The 25,336-nt window shown below is 46.7% G+C and overlaps 1 protein-coding gene across 1 annotated transcript in view; it reads right to left on the bottom strand.

Moving 5' to 3' along the window:
• Window positions 1-25,336, bottom strand: part of efna3a (ephrin-A3a) — a 55,043-nt gene that overhangs the window by 3,599 nt on the left and 26,108 nt on the right. The window contains exons 2-4 of the mRNA XM_037473546.2: window positions 5,912-6,213; window positions 5,601-5,666; window positions 4,050-4,127 (exon numbers count right to left, since the gene is read on the bottom strand). Of these exons, the coding sequence (XP_037329443.1) occupies window positions 4,050-4,127; window positions 5,601-5,666; window positions 5,912-6,213 (446 nt within the window). The remainder of the gene's footprint in view (window positions 1-4,049; window positions 4,128-5,600; window positions 5,667-5,911; window positions 6,214-25,336) is intronic.

Genomic DNA, 25,336 nt, shown 5'->3' on the forward strand with positions numbered 1-25,336 from the left:
AGAGACCCCCCCCCCCCCCCGTCAGAGCAGAAGCAGTGAGCTCCCTTTTGCATTTTCACATGAACGAGGACACGCGGCCGAAAAGCAACCCCTTTCTCACGTTTATGAGATCCCGCAGACTTTTTTTTGTGAGATCCGAGAGCCGCAGCAATCAGACGGCTGCACAGGGTGCACTCCTTCAAAAAGCCCTCGCTGTCTAAGCATGGCCGCCCTTGGATGATGAATGTTGGGGGACGTTCGGGGCGCCACTGGGCCAGAACGAGTTATCAAAAAAGGTCCACAGAACCACGGCCGAACACAACGGCCCGATTGTAAGACACAGCAATCAATATCCGTGCGCACAATCTCGCCCGTGTGGGGTACGACACTGCGGTGAACGGCCCCAGGCATTCACAGGGAGATAAGACACATCAGCTCGAGAGAGTCGATGAGTAGGGGGGGGGAGAGGCTGTCTGGTCTGATAAGTCTGCCACCATGACGGGGGGGTGGGGGGACTCGCAGGGATGAGCGAACTACATGAGGCGATGGAGCCATCATGTTTGGTTACAGCTGTGCGAGTCAGTGGAGAGGGGGGTGTTGTCATAGGGGGGGGGGCTACTCAAGAAGTAACAACTGTTTGCTGGGGAAATGTAATTAAATGTCTGGCTAAAGACTAAACTTAATGCCACCTGCCAACTGCTACGGTTGCTTTCGTGTCAAAGGAAACATTCCTTAAATAATCCCGGAAACCCAAAACCCCAAACGGCTCAGAGAGTGATTTCATGATTAGCCTCCTTGGAGAGTTGGTGCTAACAAACTAAAGCACATTTATTAACAGTTTTCTTTTAGTGAATAATGAATTCATCTCTTGCAATTATCCCTACTTATGGTTTTGAATTTCCTCACCTTGGAAAGCTCATTGTGCTTATGGCTTGCAAGGTGCTTTATGAATAAATATCCCTATTATTGTGATTATTTCGCAGCCTGAAGGCGTGCATTTGAAAGCACCAACAGCACCTGACAAATTGACAAATGATTTCTCTCAGTCCCGTTTAAATTGTTTGCCTGAAGGTTTGAGGGACGCCTCTGCACCTCGTCAGTCAGGACCTGTCCTTTATATTTTTGTCTCTGACATTCTTCTGCCAACTGTGTTCTTGGCGCAAAGGCAATTTCTGTGAAATTCAGCGAAGTGTAAAACTTTGTTTGCTCTGTCATGTATTGTATGTACATACCTGATACTTTAACCATCACAGGGCAGATTGCAATTGCAGATGATGCCATCACTTGCTTTGTCCACAGACTGCAGATGTTTGTGTTTTAGTTTGCATAGAGCATCAACATTTTACCACTGATTTTGAGAATATATGCACATCACGAGCCTCTCTGAACCAATTGGTTCCCGTTTCTTGAGATGATCTTTTCATTGTTGTATTTTCTGGTCCACTGCCTTTATTTATGTGGCAGGCTTTAGCCCTTCCACTGCTGCAGACACTTTACATAGGGGCCCAGTCACAGTTGGAAGACTCCACAGAGTGTACTAAGCTTTGCAGCAGGAAACTATAAGGTTATGATTCACTCAAGCAGCAAGCAGCCAGGCTCCACCAAATCTCTGCTTTACACACAACAGATGTGTGTTTCAAAAGGTCCAGAGAATTGGGGTTGAAAAAAAAGGTAAATCAACTAAATTCACATTGAAAGGAGGATTTTGGTTTATTGAAACCCGGGTTTTATCTTGCATAGTGTGCTCAGAATTACGACATAGAAACACTTTCCTATGGAACAACAAAAACGAGCAGGTCATGTGATCAGGTTGTAAACAAGCTAACAGTTCACCAAAGTGATTCACGAGCCCTGTTGGCACAGTGGAGGCAGCGTCTCGTTTCATGAATGATGAACAGTGGCGATTACGAAGGAGAACTTGAGAGATATTTTTACATTTGGCTTTCACTTCCAGGTGGGTTTAGGCTGATCCGAGGACTTGTTTAAATCAATTTAGCACTCATGTTCCTTCCTCCGTCGGACCTAATCAATGTATCAAGATGTCAGCGACCAACCTAAAGCTTCCATGAGGAACTTTGATATATAGTCTATATACAGACAGTCCTGTTCCGGTTCCCCGGGACCTCCCTTCCCTCCGGCCTCGGTCTTCAGCAGTGTGGGTTGGCCCCTGCAAAGCTCTGCCCCCAGCCCGGAGGAGGAGATGCTGCTGCCAGGAAGGACGCTAGTAACCTCTGCTGAGCCCTGAATGCAGGTCGAAGGCGGCGAGATAAGTCGGGTCTGGGTCATTGTGATTAACGGCGGGTCTTCACAATCAGACTGACCCAGTTTCTAGTGAACCTGCATGATTTATTTTGATTCTGCGCGGCATCTGACCTGTAAGCATTGCGTACAAGCAGCAAGAATAACTACATAGAACAATCCTCTCTGTGGTGGTCTTGTTTACTTGTGCTAGAGACGTTAGTTTTGAACTAAGACAGTTTCATTACCAGTTCAAAGAAAAGCAGCTTCAACCCATGGATACTGGCAACTAAAAAAATAGAGCCCCTAAATGAATAAGGAACGTGACGCAGAGGCAAAGCTAAGAATAAAGCAGAGAGGCTGACAGCAGGTCTGAACATATGTGGAAGGAGAGGTGAATGTGACGCTGCTGAGCTGTGGGCCGTTCTGGTCCTGAGGGTGAGTCAGAGAGTGGGTGTCCAGCGGCCAGGGCCGTCAGGGTACGAGTACGAGTGTGTCTGTGCACAAATCTGCGTGTCCGGATTTTTGTTATTTCTCTAAATGTATTCAGAAAAATGTATCATCATGCTAGAAGCGATCATTTCTATGATTCCCTGCCAGTGTGTGTGTGTTTCTTTTATATAAAATTCTACGTTAGCTCGAGCCGGAGTTACTGCTGAGCAAGTCGCCCACCACTTCTTTCTTCTTCTGCCCCTTCTATCTGCCCCCCCCCTCCTGATTCTCTGCCCCCACTCTGGTTTTATCTCTTTTTCTGTCGGTTTCTCTCTCTTTATCTCTCACTCTTTCTGCCTTATCTGTCAGGCTTTCTCCCGCCTCATTTCTCTTTTGCTTCCTCCTTCCTGGCTTTCATCCCACTGACTTTCTCTGCCCACCCCCCCCCGGTCTCTCCCTCTCACTCTCTCTCTCTGAAGGAACTCTCCTCGCTGTGTCTCTGCTGGTCTCCGCTTGCATCCCAGGCAGGTCACACTCTCTTAGCCCTCGTCACAGACGGCCCACAGCTCCCACAAACAAGCGCACTAAATCACTCCCTGGTAGGAGGCTTTTGTGAGAAAGAGAAATAGAGGGTTTATGTAACCACTGAGCTGCACAATTGACTTGCTCGCTGACATGCTTTCTCTTTCGGCAAACATGGGCCTTTTCTTCCTAAGCAGATGTCTACTGATCTTGTGGCGGTTTTTCTGTGTAGTGTGTGGGGCAATTAAAGAGATAAAGGTTGTTGTTATTCCGGGTAAATCCAAATTTAGCTTTGTGTGTCTGCTATGCTGAGAATCAAATCAATCCAAAACTCAAGCTCGTCTCTTCTAGTTCTCCCCTTCCTCACTCAGGGCAACACAAGGCTGTTGATTGGGGATAAAAACTAATCAGCCTGTCATCACTGAATTCATGCAACATCGTAAATGCGGAATTTTAAAACGACACTGACAAATTAACTGTATAATGACATCAGTATAATTTCAACATACAGTCCGGGTGCTTATGTGTTTGCACCCGGACTGGTGCTTACTTGGTGCTTATTTGGTGATTATCATTACCAATAGAATAGAAAACAAGAACCAAATTGAAACAAACTGTATCTAACCTTTGATGCTGCTCAACAGATCAAGGCTCTGCTGTCGGGTTAATTGTCGTCATTCGTTTACATGCTTGTGTTCTTCCACAGAAAATGAAAGGGTTTGTGTGGATATTCTTTTGTTAAACATCAACCAACAATAATGGTTGGGGCCTTCCCCCAATGACTGGGACACAAATCAAGCTTTGCAGTCACGGACAAATATTGACCAGCATCTGCCAATTGGCTGCTGTTGTATTTCCAGAAACTCAGAATCACTCACCGATGTTGTGTATTTTGATATTTGGCCTGACTGTGTAGTCGGGAGAGGTCTGACTGGAGTCATCATCTGCCTGGGAAACTGAGAGACACACCACATGTTCACAAGACAGAAAAGACGAAGAAGAAGAAGGAGGGATACAAAGCAGAGGATGGAGAGACAGAGGGAGGACACACAGGGAGAGAAATCACGTCATTAAAATGACAAGACTGAAGGTGACAAGGTGAAATGTGCATTTTAAGGCACCACTAAAATTGTATATGGATACAACAGAACGAAGACCTCCTAGACTGAGGATCCAGAGCTCCATCTGGAGAATCAAAGCATTTGGAACCAGACAAGGGAAATCATTTTCTCGTCTAGACACAGAATCACATTCAGACCGCATCGCCAAATCATCCATGAATGAAAGATGTGTGGGTTTGTCCATGTGTGCGCGTGTTTTTTGTATTTTCAAACTCGTGTGTTTCTGTGGGTCTGTGATTCCGATGGACAGTTAGAAGGAGGAAATAGCATTTGTGGAGAATTTACATTTAAAAGCGGGGGGCAATCAAGTTACAGCTCTTTGCAGATGTAAAGCACATGTCATGAATATTCACATCTCTTCCTGATCTTGAAGTCTTGGAAGGGTTAAGGAGGGAGACACTCAGAGAGAAATAAAATAAAACCTCCCTGGAGGCGGCTGAAATCAACAGATTTTTTCTGGCAAGCCGTTAAAATGACCTTTCAGAGTAAAGGTCGTGGATTGTAAACTAAATCTACCAATGCACACAGGCACACATTAAAAAGATTTAAGGCCAGCAAACGACCATGTGCAGACACACACGTGCACGTGATAAAACGCCGGCGATGCACACACACACACACACACACACAGAAGCCAACGGAGGCGTGGGGGACACATCAATAGATTAGCCGCGACACCGGGGTGGGGAGGGAGGGTGTTAAGGTGATGTGTACACAGGGGCTGACACTGGCCTGAGTGTGGGATGTATTTGTGCTGACAAGGTTAGAGGAGAGGGGGAGGCTTTCGGCACCGGGCCCTCTGATCAAAGGCCTGCAGGGGAGAGAGCAGCCTTCCAGGGTAAAAATAACACTCCCACTATACAGGGCAGCAAGCATCGGAGAGCCAGGTGGGGAGAAGAGACGGGGGGGGTGGTGGTCAAGAGAGCTGGAAGAGAGAGCAGAGAGCTGAATCTTGCAGCTGAACCTGTCCCCCCCCCTCCCCCTTACATCTTTTGTATGGCTTCATGGGAGCTGGCCGTTCTCACAGAGGGAGAGCACTATAGTAGTAGCACCGAGGCAGAATAGCATTAAGCCATCTCTCTGGAAGCGGCGCTTCGAGGGGAAAAGACGGCGTCATGAAAACACCGTGCTGTAAAAGCCCGTCTCTGAGAAGTCGGACTGCCAGATCTCACTCCTGCTGTCTCTCTGCCTGCTTCTCTGTGTGTGTTGGGCGAGACAAAGAGATACGAGTGCAGAATAAAGTGTGAGGTGACGTGACGCAGGGAGAAGTGGGGAAGCGAGGTAAGCACAGAGCCGTTTCCATCTCACCGGTGGAGCAGCAGACGTAGACCCTCAGTCTCAGGCAGCTGTGGCCGTGGTGGTGGGTGGGCGTGGCTAAAAACAGAGAGCAAACACACACACACGTCAACCTTGTTCCCTCTGTAGGCCGGGCAAACGCAGATGTGCAGCTGAGCGACCGCCTGTCCTCAGCTCAACTCCCAGAATCTATTAGCAACACCCACATGCCATCGATACATGTGGGTTACAGCAGCTCAGGAGAGGATATTAAAACACTGGGGGCACATTTGGGACTTTTCCCACTCCATCAGGGTGAGCCAGCGTCTACGGGCCTGACTCACAGATGTAGTAGTACTCCTGGCCCACGTTGAACTCGTAGCCCAGCGAGAAGGCGCTGAAGCGCTGGAACTTCTCAGAGAACTTGATGGGGGCGTTGGGCGCGTGGGGCCGGTTGCACTCCCAGCGCTTGAAGCCCAGCTTGGGGTCGCAGGTGCGGTAGCCGCGGTAGCTGACCATGTAGAGGATGTACTGCTCGGCCACGGCGCGCTCCAACGTGCCCCGCTGGCTGGTGTTGTAGTGCGGGCAGTAGATGTCCAGGTAGTCATTGACGCTGACCTGCACCGTGTATCCTTCCCTCCGCAGCCTGAGTGGAGAAAGGACGGAGATGTGGATGAGTGACTATAGGGCCGCAAATGACAACAGGTTTTTGAGCCTTGTCATTGGCCTGAGGTTGCCAGGCATCAGTAAATCCGATGAAACTGCAACGCGTTGTGGACCCTCTGAGACCCGCGAGGTGTCGCAGGCTGTAGCTGCCTCAGAGACAGTGTGAATAGGTGGTTATCATACATATGTCTTATACCAAATACGTCTTGTTTGTAGAAAAGGGACTCCAAACCTGGGCACAATGAAGGTGATTATGGCTCCCCTTTACAGACATTATTATGCCATTTTGGGCAAAAAAAGATGCAGTTGCTTGTTTGCTGTAAAAATGTGTTATTTACAAATATCCTAAGAATAGGTTAATCAAATATTTCTGCATTCTCAGATTCCTAAACAGTAGTGGAGTTGCATACATTGGGGTTGACTGGAAAACTGAGGCTTGTGTGAATCCAACGAGCCCATTTGTATTCACATGTAATGATGCTGTTTACCATAGCCATACCAGCCGTCTTACATAGTGAGACCATTTTTTTAAACTTCCCAGTGCATGTATCAAATGACCTGTTATTACCTCTGGGATATGACAGCCTCATAAAACTTTACTAGCACAAACTAGAGACCTTCATTTATAACTAGAAAAACTCGACACGCTGCCAAACTACATTTAAAATGAATCCGATGACCATAAGCCATATTGTAGACCTAACCCTTCTCCCCATTGAGATCCCTAACACAGGCGGGTCTATGCGATTGTCTCCCGGCTGTAATTCCCCAAATCTATTATTTTAATATCAACATTTTGTCGCTGAACGCCTTGTGGCAAGTGCTGAGAATGATTATCTGCACTCTTGTCCCCCCTGAGCCACAAACTAGCCGGGTCACTGCTGCTGTCAGTGGCGATGTATGCGCCGACGGCAGGGGACCGACCTGTATGATGCCGTTCCCCTGACAACCGTAGCTGATGGACAACTAGCCGTGTGAGGAAGGCTACTCTGAGTTTGAGCGTGTGCATGAGTGTGTCTGTGTGTGCGAGGTACATGACAGTACAGTTACCTTGATCCAAGACTCATCCCTGAACCACTGAGACGATGATGTGGTGTGATTTAGCATTCAGCTGTCACGCTGGGATCTTCACTGTTTGTAATACTAAGTATATACTTATTATGTAAATTACACAATCTTTAATTAGACAAAGTAGAAGTCGTTAGAAGGGCTCCTGCAGGTGAGCTGATGAGGTGGGAATTGTCGCTGGCTGCAGTGATGTGTAACATGCCGCTGTAAAGGCGCGGGTTCCCCACTAGGTGGAGGTATTGTGCCGCCTTTCGTTTGAATAGAGAAAACCTTTTCTGCACTGTGTGCCCCCCTCCATGGTTGTCTACTTTCGCTAACACACACGAGCACACACATACAAACTCAAAGCGGCTCACACACTGATGCGCCGTACCTTGTAGGTCAGGCCCTTCAGAGAAATTATTATTCAACTACAAAATGTGGATCACAAATGTCGTAACACCTCTCTTCCTCTCCCTCTTTCAGCGTCTCACCATCTTTCTTTTCATTTTTCTTTTTCCCTGGATCCTCTCCTCCACTCTCATCCTCCTTCCCATCCCCACCCCTTCCCCTTCGTTTACACAGGCAGATGAATATCAGTTCTCTTAACCACTGTTCTTTTTGGGGCCATCAATCTTATCGGCGCTGTCTTTCCCCGCTGCTCAGATGTGAGGATGACAGACTTTTGTCTCGCAGTGTTGCGGGAAGAGACAACACAGCCGTGCTTCAAAGGGACTATATTTAGAGAGGGGGGTTTAGTGGTGGAGCAGGGGAGGAAGTTTGGGGTGGGGGGGGATAGATAAAGCGCTACAATGGGTGTGGGATTGAGAGAATGGTAAGCAGATGGGCCGAAGATGAAAGTGGGAGAAAGGGGCTGCGTTGAATATGAAAACACGCCGTGAGGAGAATCCCGGATGCAGGTGGCGTTGTAAAAAGTGGGAGAGTGATGCAGTCATTGAGAAACAGGACGCCGGTGAACGAGAAGAGCTGAACACAAGAAAACAAGAGTAGGAGGAAGACTGTGTTTGAGCACTCAATAGCACCCAGCAGCTCTTCATCCATAGATACTACTGAGATAGGAATTGCAGTTAAGTGATGTGAAATAAGTGTACATAATAGGCTACTGAAATGGATTGCATTCATTTGCCTTGAGCCTCCTCTTCATTTTGATAAAATATATAGATTGTTAATTCTTGTCTCGCAGAGCCACCAGTGACCTCTTCACATAGTGGGGGAGACCCCACGATATTCATTGTGTAAGTATTGAAAAAAAGAAGCAAATCTTCTGAGTATGACATTTGGGGTTTTTTTGACACTTTTGTTTGTTAAATAAACAGCAATCATCAAAACTGTCAAAATTGTTGTCACCAGCTGTTTCAACCCGGGATGAAGATGCAACCATGTTACTTCGTACTGTGTGGGTTTGCGTAGAACCCGCAGACGGATGCACACAGGAGCTCGTTCGGTCTCATTGTAAAGTCAGCCTTGAAAGAAGTAAGGGAAGAAAGGAAGGGGGGGGAGGGGAAAAAAACAACTCCGGAGGAGAAAGAGAAAGTAAGGTGGTGCAGAGGAGAGAGAGAGAGAGAGAGCGCGCTGGAGACTAAAAGCGTAAAGTGAGAAGAGCAGGCTGGCTGGGTGAGAGGAGTCCCTCTAGGTGGAGGCCGTTATATAAGCAGTCCACTTAGTGGCAGAAGACAGAAAGGTTGCCGGGCAGATAGCGGAAACAATGGAAGGGGGTGAGGGGAGATTTAATAACTGGTGGGGTATGGGGGTGGGGGGGGGGAATGCATTGAATGATGACAACAACAAGAGAGGCAGAAAGGGAAAGGGAGGCAGAGGCAATGACAGAGACATAGTGCCCCCCCCCACCCCCCTCCAGGGATGAACATGTATGTGCTAAAAGTGCATACAAAGAAAAAAAGAGCGATGCCTCTCATTCTCTCTCTCTCTCTCTCCTGGTTCTCTGCAGCCAGCTCCCCTCTTTCCATCGTTGCATTGTCTCTGCGCCGGTTTCGCTGTCTCATCATCCTTTTCCCGTGAGTGGAAGTGCACAGCTAGTTAGTAAAGTCTGCAAAGAGCTGGTGAAGACTGCCAGAGGAGGGAGGCAGGCAGCTTGGGGGAGGAAGGAGGGAGGGAGGGTGCGACAAAGATAGCACCACTGCACCTTTCACATCTGCGCTAAAAAGAGTTCTTTGGAGAATACCGGCGCTATCAATAAATAACAATGGCGAGGTAGCGCTGCAGCTAAAGGACACTTAGAAGCATATAGTGGACAGAAGCAGCTACAGGAAATCTATAAGTCTATAAGTAACAAAAGTGAGGCATTAGGAGGAAATGCTTCCCTCCCTTTCACTGATATGAGTGGTGTCAGTCTGCTTTTGTTTTGCTTTGCTGAGCTTTATGCAAAGACAAATTCATGTCCTGTGTCCTTTTCGGGAATACTAATTTATCTGCAAGGAAAATAATAGCAGTGGAATTGTATTTAGTTTTTCTCACTGACGTGAATGGATACGAAAAGTCTGAACCCACCAAGGTATTCTTCACAGTCTGAAGGTAGTGTTTGATCTGCCGTGGCTTCGCCCTACATTACTGCCAGAGGCTTCGACTGTTTCCAAAAAATCCATTAAAAACAGCTGGAAGAGACAAGTTGTTGCTTTTGCCAAACATGGTGCGACCTCACAGTAGAAAAGACGGTAATGCCGCCTGACATGAAAAAACACTTGAAGGTTTCAACTGCTCTGGCATTAAAGGGAACGCTTCACCCCTAAACGGATGATTCGGATATATGAAAGTTCTTAAAGACAATTTGGTTTTCCTCCCATAACTCCAGGGTGGACAGACAATACAGGGAAAGAGAAAAGAGTGGAGGAATCGCAGTAACAAAAAAAGCTACTTCAAGACATTCGTTGACAAACTCCACCCGTGAAGCTGAGTCTGGTTATTCCAGTCATCCACAGACGACTCCCCAAACATGCTTTTACACTCCAGCGGGCAGGCGTGCTGACTCGCTCACATGTGTTCGTGTCAAGGTTGTTTTAAATATTAAGTCTGTGGCAATAGCTACTGTGCATGCTGTAAATAATCAAATCACTCCGGTAGTTTCCTTTGCAAATGCACACATCAGCAGCTATTACAGGCCTGCTTTTATGGAATAACATCAGAGCTGCCTCATGGGAAATAAAAACTAGAAACGCACGTTTATTACCTCACACTTTTTAAAAACTTTAATTTGCCTGGATTTTCCCTCCAACGATACATTTGTCCACCGACTTTCTCTACGTGCTGCGAGTCACGGCTCATTTTAAAGAATCGTCATTGGCATGAACGGTCTTGTGCCCGCACAAACTAACACATAAACCGCAGCAACGGTAAGCCATTACAGTCCAATTACCAATAATGGCTGTTGTTGTTTTTCATGTCAGGGTTGTCCGTCATTACCGCTTTCCAAAATGGCCGCCATGACAAATTTGTTCAATCAACTTTTCATTGATGCAATCACCGAATCGCTGCCCGAAGATGTCTGCAGAGTTGTAGAACGCTGCTCTCAGCACACATGAAGTCATCATTGACAAACCTTTAAGACACACTCTCTGGGGTAATCAACACCAGCCCCGTCAGGAGAGTAAACTACTGATGCGCAAAGAGCCGGGACTTAAAAAAGCCATTCACCACTCGTCTGTTCACCGGCGGCAGGACTCGTCCCATCCGGTCCCCTGGCAGGGACGAGCTGGGCTCTGCTGTTTTTCTCTGCACCTCAGCACCGAAACTCATTACTTGTGCACACACACACACACACACATGCGCAGACAAGCATCAGATATGCATGCAATCTCACACACACACACACACAATCACAACATCTCCTGCGAGTCGTCACTGATTGAGTTAACGCCGCAATTAACGGCCTGGTTACAATGTTTCGATCCAAAATGGAGGCTTGAAGGGGAAACAAGTGCTGAGGCAGTCTGTGTGAAGAGGCAAACGCTGCAACTCTCTTCTGTCACTATTAGACCATTGGGAGTCGTCCTCCAGTTCCCTCGGCAACCACTGTCCACTCTAACCTCAGAGAAATTGAGGAACATTACCTTTTTATATTTACCCGTTGCTGTATAAACCTCCCTACGGCTATTTCCCCGGCCTTGCACCTTAGCTCGTTCCTTTCCTGGCCTTTATAATTCAGGGAAGCTTTGCAATAACGGTTTTCAACATTTACAGACGCCTGCGCCTCGGGAGCCATCCCGAGCGCCTACATCGGCTGCAGCAGGCGGTTCCGCCGCCGACATAACAAGTCTTGCTCAAGGACACCTTGAAAATAATTAACTTCTCAAGGATCTCACCTTTACAGCAGAGTGAGGCTCATCAAAAAACAGTGGAAAAGTACAATTGTTCAAAAAATGAACCTCGGTCCTCACTACGGTGTGCTGCGCCCTCTACGCCGACGTTTTCAAACAAAGGAATCGCTTCAGTGACTAATTTGTGTTGACGCCGTGACCTTCATCACTGCAAAAACCACAAAGGTGGAACACTTAAAGTCTCTGTGACTGTTGTTTGAACATAAAGTTACAGATTTTAGCTTTGAAAAGGGTGCAAAGTCTTTTTGGGTGGTCAGCTGAAGGACAGCATCCAGGTCTTTAGGTGAAGGGACAAACTACCCGCCCACTATTCCACCCTGCGGCTCAGCTGCTTTGATGCCTTTAGCGGAGCGGGGGGGTGGAGGGGCCTGTTCAGAAATGTGTAAAAGTATTAGCCAACTTATCTCAGGCAGATGCATGAGAGGACCATGCTGTGTCCCATATTACGGAACACAGCATCTCTGGCAGCGCCCCAAAGATTGACAGGCCAAGCTGGTGGGGGGAGATCAGCATTGAACACAAAAGCACACAGTGATCCCAAGCTGAGGGTTTACAGGCCGGGGGTCACAAGGGGAAGAACAAGACACCAATTCAGAAATTTGAGAAAAAGGCTCGTACAAGCGAATCATCTTTCCGTTTACATTTTTTGTTAATTCGTTAATCTTTTTTCATATAAAATATCTCGATCACAATATCTCACAAATTTCCTTCAAATCGCTTTGGCAATTATTTTTTTTGGATACGTTGAATAAACATTGATACACCACATGTTTCATTTTTTTTCTTGTGCAAATACTGGAGGGTTGACCCTTAACAAACACTAAAGGAAGCGTGGTTGAATGGCTCTGGCATGGCGCGTTTCAAACAGGCGCCGAGCGGTTCCCGAGGAGTCTGGAGACTTCGCTCATCGGCTCGTTGGGAGCCCTTGTCAATGAGGGAAACCAAACTGATCGTGATCAACATTATCACACCATCGCCACCGCGCCAACCGCTGATTAAATCACTTGCAAAGCATTTTTGGTTGGTGCCAGCTCATTCAGAGGAAATATGATCCAGCATGAATTCCATTGATTAATCTATATTGCTTAAACTTCTCTTTGCTTTCTAGATATCCACAGAGGAAGTTTAAATCAAACAGATATATGGATGACAATGTGAATATTAAACTGTGGCTCTCATCTAAACAGACTGCATAAAATAGATGTAATAGACGCCCCCCCATTTTATTACAGTGAATCTTTTCCAAGGAGCACTTGAGGATGCTTCACTCGCTGTAGTTGGCCCCCGTTCTTCGGGCTGTGCATCGATGTGGCAACTCGGACTGGCAGCCGTACAGCTCACACTTTGCTCAGCACTCGTATCCAGCAATGTAACTCCATGGAGCTGGGATTTGGAACGGCTGAAACATCTATGGCCTCTGCAATCTCCAAAATAATAGACAAGTGGAGATTGGAATTATAAAAACAGGAAGGGTGCCACACACACACACACACACACACAAGGAGGGCAGACTGAATGGGAACCGGCCTTCTTCAGAGGTATTATGAGGCGATGTCACAACGCGGTCACGGGCCCTCATTGAGGTCGCGGTGCGATGAGGCTTTTATCCCGCGACAAGCCGTGATAACAAGGGGTCCACCTCTCTCAAGGTGAGGTTCTAATTGTACCTGATATGAAAGGCCCACATCTGCTCTGTCGGGGAGCACGCTGCTCCTGTCCTGCCTCACATGCAGCCTCCTCTTGTTCACTATTTATCCAGCTTACAAAGATCCTGAGAAGCACAACTCGGTCTCCTCTGTGCTTCATTCCACACAGCCTGTTCTACTGAAAAGGCTGAATTCACACATGGACAATGGATTGTACCGACCGAAAAAGATTGAATTTGACGTGCTCTCGCAAGTGGGATTTCCTAAATTATACAGTATACAGACGTTTTCCTATATGTCTTAAATTTTGAATGATTGAAAACTAATGAAATCAGTATTAATTCAGTTATTTCATTCAAAATCTCGATCGATGCTAATTAAAACTGCATAAGATTGTACAAAATGAATTAGTTATTATAAACAATAATGTAAACACTAAAGGGCAGAATGTAACTTCTACATTTATGCCTTCCCAAAAATACCGGGAAAAAAAACACGTCTGTGCCCAGGTGTGGAAACATAGTCGCAGTCAAAGCCAAATGCAGCCCCCTTTTTTTATCACAGACCGGACATGTCACCCGAGGGAACACCCCGGCTTGTATTTGGCCTGCAGGGTGCTGTACAGGCTGCCGGCCTCAGACACACAGGCACAGAGGCAGAGGGCGAGACAGCACAGGGGCCCCGACACACAAAAGAAGCTCTCGTCAAGATGAGTTCTCCACAGCGCGCGTCCTCCGCCGTGGCCATAAACAACGTGCTAATCTCGCCCATCTCCAACTGTGGCCATTGACAAGGATGGCGCCCAGGTAGTATTCATGGACTTAAAGAGTAAATGGACGAAGTCAGTATCTGAACAGGAAAATAACCACAATAATAATAACCACCAATGAAATATGACAACAATGTAAATCCACAGAGATGCTTGGGCCCTATTATGTCTGTGCAGAGCGCTGTGCGGTTCAGCTGCTCCCACAGGGAGTCGGCCACAGGGGGATGTTCACTTTGCAAAAAAAAGGGGGTCCAAGCCCCTGGTCTGGACCGGCACAGAGATCCCTCTCTCAGTCCCAACGATGGGAGAAAAGAGAACCAAGAGCACAGGGAGGCAGGGAGGGAAAAGATGAAGGAAAGTGGTTCTGGGTCATTTAGATGGGACGATACCCCCAGGTAGAATAATCTGCTATTCTCTCTGCCATGGCAACCACAGGTACACGGCCGCTCTGAGGACCACCGAACAACACTCGCTCATGCACTTTGAGGAACGTCCAGGCTTAAGGAACACACTCCCTACGGACTGAGGACAAAAACAATCAACTTGCACACATCGCTTAAAAAAACAAGTGCTCTGGTACGCCGTCATTTCCCAGCTGGTGATCTCCACGAATACACTGATCATACCGGAGCACAAAATGTTCAAACACTTCAGCCCAGGCGTGAATAATTCACCCACTTTCTTAAAATAACTCGTTGTCCTTTTACAATACATCCTCCTATCTTTGTGTAGAACCACCCAACAGCTCGTATGGCAGAGTGGTCACGGTGTAATTATTTACACGTTCCAGAGCTCTGATAAGAGCCCGTGCACAAAGAGAGGGATAGCTTCCAGAGGACAATGTGGAGGGAGCGAAGGGTGTCTGCTCAGGTAGCATGTCAATCCGTGGCCCATTAGCGGGTGATGCTAGGCTGGCATGTTCAAAGCGGCTCCCTAGGTACGACGAGCCTTTCTATCTGAATAATTGAACTACCCCGGCCTGCCTTCGCTCACTTCTCTCCGTCTCCTCTGCATCAACCGCCATAGTTCTTCTCTTTCTTTTGTCCCCACCCCCCTTCTCTGCCCTCTTAGCTTCCTCTGTCTTTTGTGTCTTTCTCATTCTGGCAGCGCTCCATGCGAAACGTCACCGGCTCACGCGAGGTATCCGTCAGCCGGTTTGCTAGTTTTTGGTACAATTTCTAGCACCACAGCAGGGAGGACTGCGGCGCTGCAATGCACCGCGTTGTGTTTTTTACGCTCCTCCGATGGATTGAGAGAGGATTTGAGTGGACAGCTGAGACCATTGGACGCTGATGAAGCTCCGATGAGAAATCCCTGGAACAGAGAGAGGTTGTTTCACCACACAATGATACGCGAGTAAATCCTCTCGCCTCCTCCTGAGTAAGGAAACCTCCTTTTCTGTGACAACTGTGATGAGGCACAAGACATTATCCCGAGGAGTCAAATCAATTTCAAACGCCCCCCCCCCCCCCTCTCTCCCAACCCACCTCGCCCCAACTGCCTCCGTTCGATGCGGCGCAGCATCTGCCCGTGGCCGTTAATGAATGCCGCCTCATGCCATCTCCTAATGGAATTGCCTCGTCTCGGAGTTCACTCCCGTGACACCGGCTCAGCAGTGGCGAAAAGATTACGAGAAAGATTAAAAGACAGAATAAGGCAGATGCTGCGCATGAGAGGCAGCGAAGGCCCCAGATCACACATTAGATAATTAGTGTAAAAAAAAAAAAAAAAGGCCTAGTCTCTCGTCTGTTTTTTTTCTGCAGGGGTTTAGAGACGGTGGGCAACAGATCCCCGCCTGGCGCGCCGTCACACCTCTGCCGTGGAAACGGTGTGAAGGCGCTGGAACAAAGCCCACGCGGGCACAACACAAGCACAACACAAATGCGTGTTGTGCTTGTGTGTGAAAACGTTGCCTTTGTGGACAGAGTGATGAGCCTAAATCCAATGGCATAGTTGCGCAGCCGGTTAGACGTATGAACAATGCAGCGTCAATCGCACTGACACGCACAGGCCGACAAGGCAGAGATTTACACAAAGACGACCACGCGCACTTCTCTCCCCACTTCAAAACAAACACCCTCTCACTCCGCCACACACGCACACTTCTACCCATCTCGCTCTCTTTTTCTCCATTTGTTTTTCCTCCTCCGCTTTGCCTCAGTCTACACTATCTCGCTATCCCCATTCAGCGTGCAGTTATCTCTCCCTCCATCTCCTCTCCTCTCGGCGCGGCCCAGCGATGGGCTTGTGGCCTTTCATAATTCATGGAGTTGTTCTTATGGCTCAGGCAGCCATGTCGAATGTGAATCGGTGTGTCTCAAAGGCTCACCCAGCCTGCACGGCCTCCGCCGGGGTGGTTGCAGCTCAGGATACTGTGTTCAGGTACCATACAACAATAAATCCACACGCTCAATCCCGCCGTGGTCATACAGCGCGCAGAGCACATGGAAATTCTGCTTTGGTTCGACTCCACCAGCCAGGCTATCTTTCTTGTCAAATTGGTGTTCTTAAATGCAACCGAGTGGGAACAGATTCAATCCTTTCATGTCTTGTTTCACATTGTGCCCGTTGTCATTTTAAATCCCAAAAATATAAATGCAGTTTATATTCAACACATATCACTGTATTATGATATTTACATTTTATTGAATATCTAACTAACCGTGTATCAACACTATACTAATGTATTGTCACCCACTACATGTCTTGGCCTACTGTGGCTGGTACAGAGAAACAGAATTTGACATTTCTGGCAGTGTGGCAATTCTCGTTTTATCTCAACGTTTTGGTCAACACCATCTCTTTAGAGACCCCTTTCTTTGTGTGCTGCTAAATGAAGCTTAGGCGAAAATTCAGTCAGGAAGACTGGACAGGCGTTGCCATTCTCGGTAGGCTTCCTCTCTCCATGGGGGCACACGGCCAGCTGATTAGGGGCGGGGTCAGGTAGTACCAGCCAACCAGATGTGGGTGATGTTACCGGAAACCAATTGCATCAGGGCTGGCAAACGTTAAAAGACTGTTCTCTCTCTCTGCTGTCAGTTGTCATTTCAGCGCGCACCAAAGGCGACCCGCCACCACCCCTGACACCTCCAATCTACAGCAGTACCTGGCACATCAGGAAATTGGAGCAACTTATTCTCTACCACCATCACCAGTGTCTGGACTCCCGAAGGGGGGGATATAGCTCGGCTCAGCATCCTGGCCCCTGGTCTTTCCTACGGCTGGATGGAGTCCAAGCCCCAAACACATTGCAATAACAAAATTAATGCATGTTATAATAAAGCACTGTTCAAACTTCAACAAGTCTCTCCGGATTGAAATGCTCAATGTTAACAACCGGTGAACCGCTTTGTCTGCCATGTGGTGCTGCGCATTGTAGAGCACTGTGCGTCTTTTCTAGCCTCCTTGCAAAAAACAATGCAACGTCATAAGCATCAGTGTAATCTAAAACATTGACAAATCAGTGTTAAAATATTCAAAACCTACCTAACCAATACTGTCTTTATTTGTACCAAATGGAGGAAGTGTAAACCAAGCAGTAATGCAAAGTGCTGATGTTTCAGATAATGAAAGTAAAACGAGACATTTCATCGGTCACTTGATTGGAAGCGTAATTAAGCTGCAGGTTCACGCTGTGAGGATTTGTGGGTAAAATGGCTCTGTATACCATTAACACACATTCACACACACACAAGCACACACAGACACACACACACAAATTAACACATGTACTTGCCTGTGTACAATCACATTAAACGCACAGACACCTTAACTGCAGAGCAGTCACAGCTGGGCTTCTCTTTCCTCACACACACCAGATGAGTGACAGCTTTATGAAGATGTTCTGTACACACCAACACACTCACAGAAACACACAAATTAAAGACAAAGTCACACACACACACACACACAACATCAAACCGACAGAATGAAAAGGAGACTCGTTAGCCACTTTAATCAATGTTAATCACTGCAGACTGGCCTCACTGTCAAGACGGCGACTGCGTCTGTCTGAGAGAGAAGGGACGGGAGGGACAGACGACGCAAAACAGTCGGAGGACGAGGAGCAGAGACAGACAGACCGGGTGGAGAAAGGCGGGGGGGGCGGGGTACACAAATGTGAAATGGTATCCAAAAATATACACTGCCCATGGAGCGCTGAACCCGTGGCATTTTGATGTACTTTATCTTGTTTTTCAAGGTCTGTTTCATGGGTCCGTGTGGCCGGGGCCCCGGTGGGAGATGTGCCCGGGACAGTCTCACGCCAACGGGGTTTCATTTCTAACCGGGGGAAGGGGGGGGGGGGGAGGGCACAGCACAGGGAAGTGAGGATGCAAGCGGTAGCTGGGCAGACAGATTGAGAAAAGGGATATGAAAAGAAGAGATGAAGGAATACAGAGGTGGAGATAAGAGTTCAGGCGGGGAGGGGGAGGGCGGCACAGATAGCAGAGAGGTGAAGCGCTCTAAGCCGGGCAGAAGAAAGAGATGCAGAGACCGAGGGCGGCAAAGGGAGGAAAATTGAAAGATGAGAGGAGAGATTATTAAGAAAAGATGGGAAATGCATTAATAGCTTGTCACAAAGGGAAAGGATCCTGAATGAGTTGTGAATGTCGAGGTGGAGGTGGGGGGGGGGGGGGGGGGGGGGGGGCAAGACATTGTTTTGAAGTTGGGGCCAAGGTGACGGGAGTCCGGGCTGGGAGGACGGACGGACACGGCAGATTGGGGGCAAAAAGTAACACACAGATTGTGTTTATCAATATGTAATACAAATGTGGGTGTTAGGAAATGGGCTTTGGCCTTCACGGTTCAACCAAAACTTCTGTGCAAAGCTTAGCCGCTGCGCTCGCAGCCGGCGGGGGAACAGACTGAATAGTAATGTCTGCGAGCGGTGATTAGAATTTCAGATATATACAACCGGCAGGCCGCATGGCTGCCGTTCTCGGCCTAAGGCCGGGCATACAGGAGCTCTGGATGTGACCATATGCGTGTGAAGATACTCTTTACACGATGAATGTGCAGAGCTCTGTGCGTCTGTGCAGCTTCGCATGGCGATCCGACCAAATTTAACAAAAAAATCAAAATAAAAGGCTCCTCAGAGCAGCAAAGCAAACACATGGATTAGGTGTTGACCCAGTGCAGGGGTCACGCTCATAGGCTTCACATCACATTAAGGACAAACACACAACTGACTCACACTTCACATGCTGTTTCCCTGAAGCGTGTCCATCTGTCTGAAGCTGACGGCTGTCAGTAGGCGGGAGACGGTGTAGGGGGGGGGGGGGGGGTGTTTGCCCGGGCAGAGATGACAGGACGAAGCAGATGGAGGGGGCAGAGATCAGGAGGGGTGGTACAGAGAGGGGGGAGAGGGAAAGAAAGAGAGGCACGCAGAGATGGAGAAAACAGAACAAGGGACGGAGAGGAAAAGAGGTAAGGATAAGAGAATAACTCCTCCCTCCCTCCCTCAATTCCTTCCCTGTCAGTCTTTATGATCGTCTATTCGGCGTCTTCTCTCCATCAGCGACTCGGTAACCTTCAGCACAAAACCCAAGTGGAGATGATGAATTGAGACGGAGAGCAGAGAAAGGACGGAGATTAGCAAACATGGACAGATGATGAAAAATGACAAACAGAGAGAGAGAGAGGGAGAGCGAGAAGGAGAAAGTGAAAAGTGGAGGGAGGAAAGGTGACATTGGGGGAGAAGTGTGGAGGGGAGCGAGCCGCTGGCTTTTAGCTGGAGGACGGCCACAGGATGACATTAGAAGAACGCACTTTGGCTGCTCCTGCTGGGAGGTTCTGCACGCACACACACACACACACACACACACACACACACACAAAAGAGGAGGGCGGACAAACCGACACATGGACAGACAGCTCAGTAAACACACACACACACACGTAAAGAATATGCAGCTACCTGGTGCTGCATACTTATGCCTCCTAACCTGTGGGGAGGCCCCTCCTCCCCCTCCCCTCCACCTCTAGTCTAGTATGTGCGCTGGTCTGATAACCTTCATGGCAACTGGGCTAAACACACACTCGGGGTGACAGGTCTGCCTACCTGCAAAAACAATGATAACTTTGTGTGTGTGTGTGTGGGGGGGGGACTTTAGGGGCTGCTGCCAGACCGTTACAATACTGATCCAATTATTAGCACCGAAAATGGAGAGTTTGACGCGTTGTAATTTAAGCCAAATGAGCGTTATCACGTTGAAACAGAGCCATATTTTAGTTTTAATTTCACGTCAGGGAGGATATTACTTATATTATGGGTTGGAGGGAGAAATCGGCTGGCTAATATATTTAGACTGATACTGGCCTTTAATTAAAAATCAGATGTCAGCCGGTCTGTGTCGTAAAATTAAACAATGGGATCTTTTTCCTCCATGGACACAAAAAACAGACTGTAAAACCGGTAATGACATTTATTTAATACCTTCTTGTGGTTTTATTATTTGGAGGATTTGTTCGTTATTTAGCAGTATCTATCCGAGTCCTGCTCATGTTCTTGAGATTGAGAGTCCTGTCAGTTCTAAATCATGTTCATTAGCTGATTATATTCACTTTTAAGCAGCAGGGGGGCAAAGTGACTAATTGCAATTAATAATCTGCAGTGCAGCAAATTCACTTTGTGAAACAAAACAATGATTTTGCCTCGACTTGTGTTAAAGCTTTTTGTACTCTTGTCACCTCTGCTCTATTAGTAGTTGAAAAGCATGGTATCAAATCACTGAAATATCCCACGGTTAGAAGAATGGAATGAAAAGTACAGTGGAGCTTTCAGCAAGAACCATCAACCGACTCACTGCTTTCCAATTGAGCATGACACAGGTTAAATGACAATGACATTATTAAGACACATGAACAGTTTCATTTTCAGAAATCCTCACAGAGCAACCAAACCGGTACCAAAACAAACACAGATTAATTGATTCGTTTTTAATTGAAAACAATGGTGATTATCAAATTCAATTATCACGCAGAAGTCTTGAAGCAGAAAATTGGAACCAGTGAATCTTTTACTGGTTACAGCTTCTCAAATGTGGGGATTTGATACATTTCTCGATTTTACATAACGATAAACTAAATATTTTGTTTGTTTGTTAGATTGTGGTTTAGCCAGAAAAAGTTAATTCAGTGACTATTGGCAACAATTAAATATATTAACTTAAATGTACAGTTTATTAAAACAATGCAAACCAGTGGTCATCCAAACCTCAAAGCCCGTTTCCTAAAGGGTTATGAAAGTGTACGTTATGTTCTCAAGAATACGAGCTACTAAGCGACTACACAAAAAGGAAGAACGGCACATTCTGTATTTGTTAAGGAAGAACAGGACAGGAGACACAGGGAGAAAAACAACCTAATGAAAAGACGACTCATTCAGTGATGAAAAGAGCAGTACAGTCCTTTTTTTCCAAATTGCCCCCATTCTCGCAGGAGGCACCTCGGATGCGCACACGGCGTCGCCTTAGAGGCCTCTTTCTCTCCCTTGGAGAGAGGCATAAACGGAAGGAGTGACAGACAGCGAGCGACAAAGGTCCCGCCTCCCCAGAGAGGGGGGAGCACTCATCCGTACTGATCTTAAAACAACAACCTCCCTTTGCTCGCTCTCCTGTTCACTCTCCCCCTGCCTCCATCATTCCTTCCATTTAAACCTTCCTCATGGCCTTCCTCCTTGTCTCCTCCCTCCTCCTTAATTTCCTCATTTCCCAGTCATTTTCATCTGCAACTCCCTTTTCTGTTGGTCTGTTTGTTGGTGTTGGTTTATGATTTGCCTTTGTTCTCAGTGCAGCTCCTCATCAGTAATCGCTCTACCAAACACTCATCCCTCACTGTCCCATCCATTTGATCACATTTTCACCTCCCTCTTTAAGTCTCATAAATACCAAAGAAAGATCGCAGTCTATGGAAGTAAATCTGTGTCATCGGGGGTTGAAATAAAAAGGTGATTGAATTTCTAGCACTGAATATTTATGCATTGAAATGTATCTGAATGTTTTTCAACATTAAAATACTGCAAAAAATTAAACCTAAAAAAAAATCCTGTATTTGCTCATAAAGTCTGAAACGAGAACCCATTTTTCAGTGACGGTGTTACATGCCTACTGGTTTTTGAACCTACTGCTTTTTGAACTACTGGTATGGCTACGCGTGCGTGTTTGTTTTACCCCGACAGGCAGGTGTTGTCTGCCTCCGTCACTTGAGTCATCACACATTTGCAAACATATTGTTGAAAATGTTAAAAAATGCATCCCATATCCATTGCAGCGTTTACGATTGTATAAGTGAGCACTACGTCACTGCCACATATGAAGAAATACATAAAAGAACATTTATTAAAAGTTCGCCACAACCTGGATTCGAACCGTGTCGCGCAAAATTACATTGTGTCACAGAGCTGCTGCATTACACACTCAGCCAACCGAGCTCGTAGGATGATCTGCTGATTTGTATACTTATGATAAAGTTGTATATCGTCAGTGGCAAGGAAATGTTTTGGTTCAGGGTGAACATTATATGTTCTTTTATGTATTTCTTCATACGTTGCCACACTGATGGCATAAAGAAGAGTTAAAGCCCCGTTATTATTGGACATGGCTACAATCCAAAGCCGAAAGGTGTATTGGGTGCTCGGTTCTTTAGCTTGACGCACGCTCCTGATCTTGAATCTAGAATCGATTGCTCTACCTTAGTGTCCCGGATGTTGGTGTCTCAAGGCTAAATTCTTTGGGCTCAATATTGTAACCATGATTTCTTTTGCGGCTGAATATTGTAACCATGATTTTTTTTGCAGCTTTTTTTTTGGTTTAATGTCTTGCAGTATTTTAATGTTGAAAAACATTCAGATACATTATTTCAATGCATAAATATTCAGTGCTAGAAATTCAATCACCTTTTTATTTCAACCCCCAATGACACAGATTTACTTCCATAGCAGTCCCCACTCTGGTTTATGGCACAGCTCTCTTCAGCTTCCTGAACTGCAGCAATACTTCAATTAAATGAAACACCAAGCATGCATTTATGTAGAATAGATGGATTTGTATCATAATTACAATAATCTAATAATCTAAATATACACCATTGTGTATGTGCTTTCAAACATGAGTCAAGCAGAGTTGAAAACTCCTATACTAGTTATTATATTTGTTCAGCATTGACTAAGTTTATATATTGAAAAAGACCAATTTGGCTGACATTTATAAAGATACAGCATAGGCATCATTTAGATATTGACTGAGCTAACATTAAGTCTGCTCGATTAGTAGATTCATTTAGAGTCAATGTATTGCATGGATGCCTCTTAAATTGAAGATTATTAAGGATGTTTTACCTCTGAGTCAAAAATAGAAAACCTCATATTTCTGTCATATTAAACCCGTTGTTATTGCACCGATGTTGACTCGTCATAGTACAGGTGTGACTGATGACATTAACGAGGGCTCGTTTGCATTCAACAGCCAATTAACAGTCAACCAGCGTGTACAAAACCCGGAAACCCAGCCAGCTAAATGGAACCATCCATTTTTCCACAGCAACATGTCAAAATGCCTTCAGCACAAAAAGAAAAAGACCTATAAATGGAATGTATGGTTTCTATAACTCCGCCAGCTGTCCGTCGTTTACACCCGATGACTAACAAGCTAACCGCTAGAGCTTCCTGTCTCAAACTGACACGGGGTGATCAGTGAAAATGTTTATCCCGTTCAAGTTGCCAACTCTATATTTTTCTCCCGACATCGAAATGAAACAGAGTGGCGTTTTTCTTCCTTTGGACACGTAATGCTGCCAAGAATAGCCGGCCCATTGACGTCAGGTAGTTCCAGCTGAATGACTTGGCCATCACCAGTTGTGATTGTTTGGGGAGTTAATGGCTGCCAAGTAAAACCATTACCCCTACAGCTTGTTAGGAGGACGTTGTTTATGTGAGGTTATACTTTGAATCTAAAATCACTCCCTCAAATTGCACTTGAAGAACCATTAGCGGCTCGGCTCTGCTCCCTAACTACAGTGTCTTACAATGTTTTCCCCTCTATTTAGCTGCCTCCCACTTCTTTGCTCATTAGGAATCTTCTCCACTCAGGAATCAATGTGAGACAGGTGCTCTGACGGTGGCCTTAAGTTTTCATTGTTTTCCAGTCCACATTTTAAAATGGTACACAGGCAATCTCCACAAGCCTGATTCCCATCTGCTGGGTGTGAGAGCTTTTCTCCGCTCCAGGACACCGCTGAGGTGCCACTGACTCAGTCCACCGTTTGACAAATGAACCAACAAATTGACTTCTCCGAGCATTCTGCACAACAAAGGCAAAACACAACAAATCTCCCTTAACTAAATGCTGGATGAAATGGCGCAATAGAGCGCGCAGGCTATTACAAACGATTCCACTCGTGCGCTCCATCTCATTGCTCCCTCCCTCTCTGGTTTCCTCTTAATCTCCTCTTTTCTCCCCTGACTTTCCCCCCCCCCCCGGTTTATCGCCGTTTGTGGCCCAGACACACAGTGACCTGCACGCTCTGCACCCGGTAGGGGGCCTTGTTCCTGCGCGTCGCTCCAATGCACATGACTGACGTTCTGCTCATGGGAGGAGGGGTGGAAGGAGAGAGAGAGAGGTCGGAGTGAGGTGGTAGAAAATAGAGCAGCCCTTATAGTTCAGAGTGGAGGTAGAAAGAGCTGAAAGTGATTCACGATCAATGTTGCTTCTCCAATTACATTCCAATTAAAGGAGAGTCGCAAATGCGGCTGCAGTGCAGCGCGCCGCCGCCCAGCTCCACAGGCTTTAGCACTGGGTACGACGTCCCCATGGCGGTGGCCATTTGTGCAACTCCTTCGCGCACACATTGAAATCTCCACGCAAACATTTATGTAAGCGTACGTCGGAGAGAGAAAAAAGAAACGTTGACACTGAAATAAATGTGGGCTTATTACAGTGAAATTAAGGGCAGTTCAAAAGGGCAATGCGCACCATTACATCAATGCTGGTCCAACATCGCCTTACGCTCACCAGTCAATAAAGAGCCAGGGAGATGGAGGGAGAGCAGTGGACCAGAACCACTGGGGCAGAGCAGCAGAGAGGGATCGAGAGGGGAGAAAATAAAAGGCAGTGTTAGAGGGGAATGAAGCGAGGCGAACATGGATTTGAGTGTCGAGCTTCAAATGATTCCATTTACACTTAAGTGATCAACTTGATTATCACATTGGTTAGATTAGAGATGGCAGGACGCAAACCACACTCAGAATCAGTCCATTTGTGTTGTGCAGCCAATGGAAGGCCTTAACTAAAG

This window comes from Pungitius pungitius, chromosome 17 (genome assembly GCF_949316345.1).
Source record: "Pungitius pungitius chromosome 17, fPunPun2.1, whole genome shotgun sequence".
Classification (NCBI taxonomy): Eukaryota; Metazoa; Chordata; class Actinopteri; order Perciformes; family Gasterosteidae; genus Pungitius; species Pungitius pungitius.